Consider the following 12,678-nt stretch of genomic DNA (forward strand, 5'->3'; position numbering starts at 1 on the left):
ACATCAGCCGAGTTACTGAGTTATCCCGAATAGCTTAGTACAAGCGCTAATGGAACCTGGCAGTATCTCCAAAATTACCACACTAAAATCACATGCCATGACACCAAACTTCTACAGTAGTACAAATATGGTCTGTACTCACAAAATGATGCACTTTGAAGTTTGTACATAGTCCAGGAGTTTATTATTATCAACACAAGCCTGATAGCTTTTCTGCTGCTAAAGCTGCGTCAACGTCACTTCCTTGATCTGGGAGCTTCAAAGTAAGATGAGGGTTGATCTACTACTGTAGACAACAAAGTATATGCTATATTTTACATGATTTTTTTATGAATTTTTATGTTGTAGAGTTGTGAATTTATTTTATCAATGGAGAAATTGAGCAGCCTTGCTTTGTTGTCTACAGTAGTAGATCAACCCTCATCTTACATTGAAGCTCCCAGATCAAGGAAGTGACGTTGACGCAGCAAAGAAGCTATTAGGCTTGTGTTGATAATAATAAACTCCTGGACTATGTGCAAACTTCCAAATGCATCGTTTTGTGAGTACAGACCATATTTGCACTACTGTAAGGCAAGGCAAGGCATCTTTATTTATATAGCGCATTTCATACCACAGGCAACTCAATGTGCTTTACATAAAGACAAGGCATTTAAAAGAACAGCATAAACCAGCATAAAAACAAGCAATTTAAAGAGAAAAAAAAAACACTGTGGAAGTTTGGTGTCATGGCATGTGATTTTAGTGTGGTAATTTTGGAGATACTGCCAGGTTCCATTAACGCTTGTACTAAGCTATTCGGAATAACTCAGTAACTCGGCTGATGTTCAGCCAAGATCGAAAAAACTTCGGGTGGGCAACTTGGCTGGATGTCACGGTTCAAATGACCCTAGGGTGAATCTACTCCGAACCATCCCTTTAAGCTTATTATTCAGCACTCGGTCAGAAAGCAAATAAAAGCTATTTGCTAAGAAAATATTCAACTTGTAATTTTAGAAACTTTCTGCCCCCAAACAATTACCCACTTGGTGGCAATATTCTTTTCTCTCATTTTCCCTTTCATTTTCACACATGCTTTAATTCTTATTTCTATAAACATCACATTTGCTGTCACAGTGGGGGGTATTTTGACATGTGCCTCCTGTTGAGCTACACAGGGAGTAAATGCACTGTTCTCAGTGGTCTAACTATCAGTAAAGCAGCACAGGTACAGACGAGACGGCAGACGAGATCAATCAAAGCAGCTCTTGTCAGCTTTTACAGCGAGTCAGACATGGAACAGGGTGTCTGAGTTGATCTGATACTTTCTAACCCTGCATTGGATGTTATACATGCTCTTTGTTACTGCTTAAGCATAATGCTTGTTGTGCTGGAAAATGAATTCAAATCATTATATTCTGTCCTCTTGTGCGGACATGAGGTCTACAACAACAATGAAAAAGCATCAAAAAGTCCCTGTTCCATTTTAATTCCACTGTGAACAAAGTGCTACAAGTACAAGGAGTTCTATTCTTCCTCTCTGTCTTCTGCCCATCTCATCATCGCATCCTGCCAGCTACTGACATGTATTTCCTTTCCTGTATGTGGAGAATTTTCTTCCATGTCTCATTCCTCTTCCATAGTTATTAAATTGGACAAGCAGCCATGCTATTGTTAAAGCTGCATTAAAAATGTTTGCTTCTCTTTCTCTCGTTCTACAGATACGCTCCACAGAAATGGCTTTTCAGTCTTACACAGGCTTTTCATAACGTATGTCTTCATGTGTCAAAATGTATAACACTGCATTTAATGGCAAACTTTTTCTGTGCTTGCAGCTTAGTGGAACTGAAGCCCTTATACCTTGAAGCACAAGTACCCCCCTCACATTATACTGTTAAACAAGATTTAGTATTGAAGCCAGCAGGCTCAGTCTCCTGTACGTGTATGCACTGGAGATGTGGTTCTGTAGAGTATCAAAATGAAGGCCTTCCTCACCCCGAGTTTAAAATTTTTACCCTGTCTGTCTTTATCACAGCGTTTGACCGGTATTTCCGAAGCCGCTCGTTGTCCAACAACAGAAGAAATGTTTGGTTTGCTGAGTTCTGGGAGGAAAACTTCAACTGTAAACTGGGGATGCATGGCAAAAGGCCAGGTAGCCTGAAGAAATGCACAGGTAGGACTCAACATGATAGAAGCTGCTTACTCATAATGGTTTTGCAGTGATTGTGCGGGGGAAAAACGGGGAAAAAAAATGTGCTTCTTGTCTTTAGGTTTCCAGAAGACGGCAAGCAGTAGTTGAATTTTTGTATGAAAGAATGGGCAAAAAACAAATGTGAGAAATGAAATGAACATGATCCAAGCTCAATAGATATTTTACAGAAGGAGGGATTTTCACACAAATGTCACTATTTGCCAGTTGAAGTTGTCTTTTGTTCATCCCTGGACCACATCATTGCATCTTGGGGACACATTTCTTGTTGTCGTTTGATTTGTATCAAGACCAACTTAACAAATTCATAGCAGGTTTGTTCAGCAGGTCAATTAACTTTTCCCCTACCCTACCCCAGCCCACAGATTAAACCCTTTAAGACCTAACAGAGCATACATATGTATATCAATTTTTATTCATGTAAACCAGGCTTACATAAAAGGGTTAATTTCGTGCGGCATTTGACCCTTTATCTTCACAAAATGCTTTGCCTTCTACTCACTTTAAAGAACCAGGCTGTTTTAATTGAGGGGCTCGAAAAATCTAATGAATAGGTAAACATTTTATTCTTACTTGGAGCAGTGATGAGACAAAAGAGATAAATATGGCAGAAGATGATGAAATATTGCAAGTTCTCTCTAAGAGTTATTTATCATCTATAGGTCATTAGTGTTTTTTTTAAATGACACATTTAGATGTTTTTGCCTTGAAAAAAAAAACTGCCTTTAAAATGGTTCAGGAAATGACAAAAATGGCCCCACTCACATCAGAAATACTCTGCCACATCACTGATGGCTGATTTTGATAATAATATGTCTTGTAACATATAAAAAGAATAATTAAAAACTTAATTTTTAGTGAAGGGGGACTTTCAATTAATATAAGCTTAATTTTAAGTTACTACTCTGCTGTTTATTATGAACATGACACTTACTAATTTTTGTAATATGATTTGAATATATTTAAACATGATATTCAAGAGCTCTGGCGCTCTGACAAGTCTCCTGTTTTGGATGAATACAAATCACTAGTTTTTACCAAATCTAAGTGAAATTAATTATTTAAGTTTAGTTATCTGCAGATATCTCAGATTTATGATCTGTTTTCCGTTAAATGTAATATTAGGTGTGTGAAATGGACTTGGCAGCAAATCAAGACAGAAAGAGGTGCATTTTTTGCTCACTAAATGTTGTTGAGTTTACATTTCTGGAACTGAACAACTTCATATGATGACTTTACAAATGTACAGTTCAATAGATGGGCACATATAATATACTCCTTCATTCTACACGTTGTTTAAATTTGATGGTTGCCATGAATCAACATATATTTTAATACTCCTACCTCATGACATTTGAATGTTGAGGTTTCTGCTTTTTAGAGCCGATTCAAATCAAACTCTGAACATAACCTCCCTCAAATCAGGTAACGTGTTCAGCATACAGTATTTTTGTGTAAAGAGAACCCTCTTTCTGACATGGAAAAATTGTGGCTTTAGGCTCAGTAGGCGTTGCTATCCTCACTTTGTAGTATGCCCCTCATGAGCATCAAAGTTCTGAAAATTTTTCAGTAGGGCCAACACAGGGAATTTGTATGGTGTACAGCTGGTGTCGATGAGTTCCATTAAAATGCATATGCACAAGCTGTTAGGCCATTTTGACACTTGAAGCATCGATCCCTGCTCTTGCAAACTGTGATGCCAACACGGTGCTCCTGCATTGACCAGTTTTTAGAGATGCCTGCAGAGAAAAACATCCTCATCCCACCAGCTCGTTCCGTCCGTTTGGCAGATGCACAGGTCAGTTTTGACACTTACTACAGTGTGCAAGAAAAGAAAAAACTTGTAGGAGTAATAAAAGCTAATAAAAGTGGCAATGTAACATCTGTATGTTCATGTTAAGTCCATTTGTTTTGAGTGGCAATTAAATTTCCTTTTATTTGTCAATGTGTTTGTGATGTGTGGTTTAAGGTTAATTTTTCTGTCAAATCAAAATATTTTAATGTTGTCATTTTTACACAAGACCAAACCCTACAGCTCATTTTTGACCTGTGTGACCAGTGCTAGGCAGTGGAAATGCACTTTTACAGCACCTACACTTGTCACCAGCCACATTCTTAAAGCAGATTTAGCAAAACATGGGAGATGACCACTGCACCTTTGGTGCTTGTGAACGTGTTTATATGTTCATGCGTGTGGAACTAGGAGTATTCCCTGTGAGTATTCCCTAATACCTGCCATTAATTTACGTAATTAGACTTGTAGGGGCTGTGACTCCGATTGACCGTTTATTATAAGCCATGACATTGGTATGCGTGTATGAGTCCAGGACCCTGTCCTTATGCGACAGACTCCATTAATTCCAACAGCTGGGGTTTGCTACATCCACTATCAGCATCACAGAAGCCAATCAGCAGCCGGCTGCTTAATGTCGCCGTGGTGACACAGCAGATGCGAACATGTGGAAATGGGTGTGATCATTGCATGTGACTGCTCTGTGACAGAAAGACGAAAAAGTGAGAGAAAGAGAAAGTATCAACGAATGCGAATAAAGACCTTAACAGGAAAAGGGATTGGAAAATTATGTTTTGATGAATAAATTACACATAAACAGAGCATGCAGGGATAATCAGTTACATGAATATTTAAAGATTAGCAACAAATAAGAGATGACAGACTAATAAATCACAGAAAAATAGTAAAAAGGAGTTTCTGAATCTTAGCAAGTTTTAACTCATGAGTCAGTCATATTTATTAAATACTTTTCACACTGTTTTAAAGCAATCATAATTATTAGTGTCACACATGTGAAAAGGCATCTTTGAGAAGCTGTCAGACTTGGAATAAGGATTTTACACAATGCTCAATATCGGTGGTGAAGGAATTATTCCGAAAATTGAGTATAATCCCTAAAGCCATTATATATGACATTATAAGATAAGATAAACTTTATTGATCCCACAGTGGGGAAAGTTCCCCGTTATAGCAGCTGAAAAAGACAGGGGTATAAGGGCAGTTTAAATTTAAATTATTTGTACGATATAATTGTTAAATAAAAACTACAGTAGTAGTTACAGTAGCAGCGTCAGCAGCAAGTGGGTATGTGTGGTAACAGTGCAGCATTATACAGTCTGACAATGGAAAAAAGGACCTGCAGAAACGCTCCTTCTTACACTTGGGTGTAGCAGTCTGTTGTTGAAGGCACTGCTTAAGGCACTCACAGTCTGAAGCAGAGGGTGGGAGGTGTTGTTCATGATGGCCCACCACCTCGATGGAGTCCAGGGCAGTTCCACAGACTGAGCTGGCTCTTTTTATCAGTGTGTTGAGTCTGTTCTCATCCCGCTCGGAGCACCCCCCTCTCCAGCAAGCCACTGCATATGCAGTGTCAGAACTACTTTATATGAGAGAAGAGCGTATGGAAGAGAAATGTTTCTCTTTCTTTCCAGGACTTTTCAAAATGACCAAAAATATTTGCAATTGGTTGCATACAGAGTGAGAACATCACGATGAGCAGCTGCAGTGTGATGCACCTGCATGCAGCCATGTTTCTGCGACCGACATGGCCAGGGTTTTTATTAGTATTTTGTACTATTATGAAGATAATGTGAGGTTTGCCTTAAGGAAATGTCTTGCCCTGAATTTTTATTGGAGGTGAGTTAAAGCAGCAAGACAAGTCTACCAATGCCTGTAAAACACAAAAAGAGATCCTACACCAGACCAATCTTTGGTCAAGAAAAATGTATAAACAGCTGAGTAATTTACTTATTTTTGCCTGTAGATTTGTCCTTAGTCAGAGGTCTACAGGTAAAACACCCTTCGAGAACCATCTTATTTTCTAAGGGCTCCTCTTCTTTATACACCGCTTAAAAAACAAGGAAAGTCATCAAATTCAAATGTCCCATCCTTATAGTTTGAAGCAGCTTAATATTAATCTGTTTATACATAACGCCAGTCTATATATCCCCTATATAACCGAGGCTCACAATAAATGGTCAGGTCCGATTAGAATCGCCTGACAATTTAGGGAAGTCCAGATTTAAGAACTGACAATCTTTCTTGAATCTTCCTGGAGAAATTGTTCAGCATTTCTCATGCTCTCTATCTTTAAATGAAAAACAACTAATTTAATTTTACTTCCTTTCCTACATTCAGCTGCAGATTTATTCTTCATTCTTGTTGGTGCCACACAAGTTGCAGGAAGAAAATGCATATTTTATGGAAATATACCGAGCATAGCGCAGTAAATAGAATATCAAGAATAATTTTGTAGTTATATGATATCTCTCTATTTGTGTTCTTTCCATGTTGGTGCAGGGACTACCATCACTGCCAGACATCTGTTCTCCACTCCAGTGAATTAATTATAATGATTTATGTAGAGTTCATTACCACACATTTCGACATTCATATTTTCATTTTTTTCAGCAAGTGAATAGCGCTCATAAGAAAAGGGGAAATCTGAGGTGCTCAGACACTGAGACGTGGCTCATAAGCTCTAGAGCTTTGACGACTCAAATGCTGGAGTAAAAGTCTGTTTCATTGAAAGCGTACAGTCAGGTAAAACTGATGCCTGAGAGGAAGCTGACTGAGGCAGACACCAGATCACACATAAGTCTGCATGCTCACACACACTTGAGCACAAGCGATGTGATGATTACGTCTACCACTGGTCTTTTTTTTTTTTTCCCAGAGATGCTGGTGTATGTACTGCTGGCACTTTGTCTCTGTCTTTTCTCACTTTCTCATGCATGTACACACACTAAAAAAAGCTTTTCCTCTACGCCATATGACAGCAAGACTTGCTCCTAATTGGAGTAATGTTGCAGGAGAACAAAGAAAATTGAAATGGAGGAATAGTACTGTACTTTTTGGTGAATTTCAAACATGATTGTATACTAAGTGATAATTTTTCAGCCCTTGCATATGTGAAAGTTTAGCCATCATTTCTGACCCCTCTGCATGTAATCATACTGTGATTGAATGATATCGCTGCTCCTCACACTGACTTCTGATCTTTAGAATCATCTCATCCAGTGTCTGTGTGTCCCTGCTCTGGGATGGACACAAGCACACTGAAACGGACACACAAATCATACATGGGAGCACATACACAATGGGGGGAAAAAAACAGATATGAAAGTGCGTCCATACACACAGTCTTTGCACACATTTTTCCACCTGGGCACATCAGTGGATCCAGACCACCACTGAACAACATTGGTTGTGACAGGAGATGTAGGCCTCAGGTACACTCAGAGGAATTAAAGAGCACCGAGAAGAGGGAACAAGGTTGTTACGCTGTTGGCTGTTGTCTCTGTCTGCGTGGGTTATGACTCGTCTCTCTCAGGGGGATGATACCTACATTTTATCTGTCTCTAGGGATTTTTCTTTACTTTGTCAATCTTCAGTGAACTTTGTCTTTTATCTGAAAATAGAGTTTACCCTGTGAGTCGAGTGATAAGAGATGAGCTGTTGGAGATGATTTTAAAAATGGTGCCAATAATTATGTGCTAATTGATACAAGTGCCACCATCCATATTCTTGAAAGATTAAATTGGCTCTCACTGGCAGTCGATGCTATTTATTGTGTCCAAAAATGGACTTTAAAAATGCATGTAAACATGATATTCCAATGGCTTTGACACACTCAGATAAAGCTACTGGGGGTCGACTCGCTCTGCGTATATTTGCTCAACTAATCTCAAATGGGTCTCGACACTCCACACGCACTCCAATGTTTAATAATTTTTCTTAGTTTTTTTTCTCCTCTGCTTTTGTCATATACCTCAAAGTGTCAGAAAATTGTGATTGAATATCAGCCCATTACAACTTTGTGTTCAGTCATAGCTGCCCTACAGTAATGAATGGTTGTCGTTCTATTCTAATATTGGAGTACTAGACTCACTCTTCCTTTTTCACTTGTTTCTCTCATGTCAGCATAGATTGCTCATGTCATACATGTCATGTGTAAATGTAGTGAATAAGGCAGTAAGTGAATAAGTATTAATGATGGTTAACTCCTTAAGAGGAGCTTTTTGTAGAGTTTTCTGCATAGTAATTTATAATGTATATTTCATGAAGCCATCTACAGTACTTTGCTTTTGCCTTGCTTATTATAGATGAATTAAGTCCTGCATGGTGGGTTTAATGGGTCCAGTTGCAGAGTTCTACTAAATTGGGCCAAAAACACAGTGCAGTGAACAGAGCATGAGGTAACACAGAGTCTAGTAAAGTAAACACAGAAATTGGAATGCAGATATGTCAAGTACAAGAGATGTACAATACATTGTCAATATTGCTTTTCTTACATCAGTGCACATGATTCAATAAAAAAATATGCTCTCTTTGTAAGAAAAAGCACACAACATGACCAATGACATGTCTTAGCAGATAATACTTGTGTTTAACTTGAGGTCGCATTAATAAAAAAAATAGGAGGTATACTTAACCATTACTGAAGGTTTTCCAAAATATCCACCAAGGTGAAAATGTGTTTTGAGTATGCGAGTGGAGTCCCAGCTCTGAGAGACAATCATCACCTAATGGTTTTAACGCTCTGCTTGACTTTTCCTCTTTACAAGATTGATATGAGCCTAAAGTTCTTTATGAAGCTGCGTAATGAAGATTTTGCTGTAACTTATTCCCTAATAGGCAAACATAGAGAATTATCAAGTGCTTGGCCCTCATATACTTTCACAGACAGGCACGCTCTCACACTCACAAGGAGCTTTACATCCCCTAGTTTGACATCAATAATTTATACTGTACAAAGTGTTATTAATGAGGAATTTATCTTTTAAAGACTACTAAAGGATAATTTGATGCCAATATTTTTCTTATTCAGCAAAAATTTTGCTTTTGAAGATGCCAAGTTTTCATCCCAGACTAGTGATGCGATCTGTCTGTGTGAGATCCACACTACCATTCCAAGAGTTGATTACATCCTGACTTTGCCCAGCATGCACACATTCACCCGTGCGTACAAACGCACGCTCACTCACTTCAAATAGACCATATCTTAACGAGGTCGATGGGGAAGGAAAGTTATTAGGCTCACAGGCTGAATAAACTGTTCCCTCCCATGTGAAAAGGCTTTAGGGCCAAACAGACTGAGAGACGGAGAGGAACACAGATGGGGAGCTTTATGGACAATTAGAGACAGACAGGAGTGGACAGACAGATCACAGACAGCACTTCATGCTCTCTGCAGGAGGCGTTTTCAGTAGGTGAGATGACGTGTCATTTACCTGCAGGGAAATGATCCTTGTATCGTGTTTTGTGGAGGAAATGGTTACCTGACTGCAGGTATTTATGAGATGCAGCCATACAACACAGAGCTTGACTGTTACGTGCGGCAGGAATTTTGTTTAGACAAACCTTATGCGTGTGGAACCACTTGTTGCCTTTTTAAATGCCTCAGTGTTGAACTGCAGATCTCGCACACATATGTGTGGGTGTTTTTCTAGGATATTTTATTGTTCCAATAAATAATGTTGACATTGACAAAAACAAAAGCAGTACACTAATCAAATGCACAAGAGGCAAACAAACACAAGTTGTAGCATTGTTTATATTCTGTTATTGATCTTATCTCAAGTTGTACACTACTGCCAGACTGAGTTTTAGCTAAACCAGCACGCAACGCAAGTGGATATCATAGACTTTCTGTCACTTAAACAGATACTTGGATGATTTTGAAATGGGCTAATGTCAAGTACTTTAGAGAAGTACTACAGTAAACAGTGATCAAAATTATAACATGTTTTCTGATTAATTAAAAGTCTGTTTATTGAATTGCAGTTTTTTTTTTTAAGAGCCCATCTACAATTACAAAATTTAGTTTTCTGAATGTTGATGCGTTCTTGTCAAAGGATTCTTGTGTTTTGGACCACTACATTTCCAGAGTGGAGTGTGAATGTTGAATACGTTGGATCTTAGAAACAGTTAAGATTCCCTCAGTCCTGTTGGGTAAACAAAGTATGACGACAAAGTTTTAGTTGCTATCTTTGAAATAACCACTTTAACCGAATATTCAGTGCAACAGTTTTGCCTACAAGCTGTGCAGATCAACAATTTCTGATTGGCATTTAGATTATTAAGATAGTTCATTATTTTTTGTGAGTTGCCAGCTGTCTTACTGTCAGGTAGAATCACTCAACTTCTATTTTTTTGGTCCTTCAGTTGTTTCTGCCCATTCCAGAGCCTCCATGTAGATGCTAATTTGATTTATTTTTTTTATTTTAAGGGGACAGATGCTTCAACATAGAGAATTGAAAAACAATTACCCAATGCAAGTTATCACAATATTTATGCCTACTGCAGCCTCAACCAAAGCATCTTCAGGAAAAATTTGCATATGTATGCACCTCCAACTGTTCATATATGTAAATAGAAAAATAAAAAATGAACAGCCAGATATCACTGCAAGCTACTGTCCGCCATGGCTAAATCTGTAAACATTGTTATCCCACAAAAGGAAGGCATGTGAATATAAACCTGCTTCACTGCATCCTCACACTTTGGTATGCATGTTGCTCTGCACTCGCAGATGACATCCCAGTCTCAGATTTTATAGCGTGCCCATTAAAACAAAACAGTCATAACTGAAATTAAATAGAAAACATGAAAACCTGCAAGTTTTGGTGCAGATGGTATTGCATGACTTTGTTTGAAATCCAAGTAGTCTTTAATTTCCTCCAATGAAGTAAGAATACACAGCTCAAAAAAGTGCAACAGACAACCTCAAGAGCTGAATGTTTTCACTGTGGACCTCAGTCTTCTCCCAGGACTGTGAATGAAACTGTGGATATATGTCAAAACAAGCAGCCCATGTGTCATGCTCAAGAATCTCACCAAATCAAAATGTCCTCTGTAGAAAGATATGGCTGACATCAAACGAGATGAAGGACTCTCAGCTCTGGCAGAATGTGTTTACAAGAAGTGATACCTGCAACAGAGAAACTACTAACCATTCCGATGCCTTAGGTGTTGTTTCCTTTTTCAATTTTGAAACTGTAAAGATGCAAAAAGTGAAACAATTCTGTTAAATTGCTGAAGAAAAAGGTTATCTATGACTTCATGCCATCTGTTTGTTTTTTTAATGCCTTGACCTTTGCTACAATGCAGTGACTTGTTTTATAAAAAAAAAATATTTCAAGATATTCTTTTGTCGGTCTTGAGCATCGGTTCTTTAGCTCCTTGGTTTATTTACTTTTTGTGTCCGTCTACCTAATGATTAGTTGAGACATTCCAGATTTAATTTGTTGCCTAATTCCCAGATTTGAACAAGTTAAGAATGAAATGTCATCATTTAAGGTAAGAATTATGGCCAGCACTACGAAAACAAGACTCCAATTTATCTATTTGTATTTATAGATTCCAGAGTAATTTGAACACTCAGGGATGATTGAAAGGTTGAAAGTGAGATCACTTCCTGCAATAATAATGAAAGAACATTTATACAGTTGATGTTATTATGACCCTGAGCCAAATTTATCGCCATATTTACTTGCATACTGGCTGTCCTTGATTGTGTGAGGCAAAAAGATGTTAGCATTTGTGTAAAGATGTGAAGCAGCGGCCAGTGTATTAGCATATTTGTGCATTTCTCTCCACATTCTTCTTTCGCTGCATACCTGTATCTGAATATACTCACATGCCCGACATACACTTGTGGTAATGTATCTATATTTCTGTTTAATGCTTGACAGACACACACAGCATCTGTTTTTCATCTTTTCTCCCAGACTACTTTTTATGACTTTACAATCTCCTCATCTCCCATTTATGTTATTTACATTTCTTTTTTATCCATCTTTTTCCTTAGATCCAATTTTCTCTCCCACCTTTCTTGCTAGCTTTAATATGCCCTTTTTTGCATTCCCTTCTCTCGTTGTTCCATATCCCTCCCCTGTTTGTCTTTCAGGTGTATGTGATTGTTCAAAAGTGGGAAGATGGGAGACCTGCTAACATAAAGTTACACATTCTTCCAGAGACACAAATGAGAAATTTGGTTCAAGTGAAAACTCTGCATAAGAAAGAAAAAGGAGTGGACAGAAAAAATAGGAAATGGAAGAGTTAGGGAGCAAAGTTAAGTTGTGCCAGAGCAGTGATTCAGCAAAATATGAATGGCGAATGAATAATTTACATTTGTTGAGTGTAACATCAAAAGTAATATATACCAGTAATAACATAGAGGTAATATATTGTAAATTAGCCACATAGGTCAGTGACATCCCATTATTCATGAAAAATGGTGTTCTTCTATCATATGAATTGATCTTGAAGCAGAAAACGTTCTGGGTGCTGCCTGACAGCAGATCTGAGAAGAGAAGTAAAAGTAGATGGAAGATGAGAATAAGACAGAAAAGGGCTCAGTGAGAGTTCTGAAGATCTAATAAATTCAGGCATATTTCAACTCTGGTCTTAATTTTGGAGCATTAGCCTTGTCAGTAACAGTATAGTTGCTCTTAGAAAGTAGATCACTGAGATC

The 12,678-nt window shown here is 38.0% G+C and overlaps 1 protein-coding gene across 3 annotated transcripts in view; it reads left to right on the top strand.

Annotated features, from left to right (window-relative positions):
- grm8a (glutamate receptor, metabotropic 8a) overlaps window positions 1-12,678 on the top strand; it is a 250,435-nt gene that overhangs the window by 177,443 nt on the left and 60,314 nt on the right. For all 3 annotated transcript variants that reach the window (XM_075471477.1, XM_075471475.1, XM_075471476.1), the window contains exon 6: window positions 2,015-2,152. In XM_075471477.1, coding sequence (XP_075327592.1) covers window positions 2,015-2,152 — 138 coding nt within the window. The remainder of the gene's footprint in view (window positions 1-2,014; window positions 2,153-12,678) is intronic.

Source organism: Odontesthes bonariensis, chromosome 8, assembly GCF_027942865.1.
Source record: "Odontesthes bonariensis isolate fOdoBon6 chromosome 8, fOdoBon6.hap1, whole genome shotgun sequence".
Taxonomy (NCBI): Eukaryota; Metazoa; Chordata; class Actinopteri; order Atheriniformes; family Atherinopsidae; genus Odontesthes; species Odontesthes bonariensis.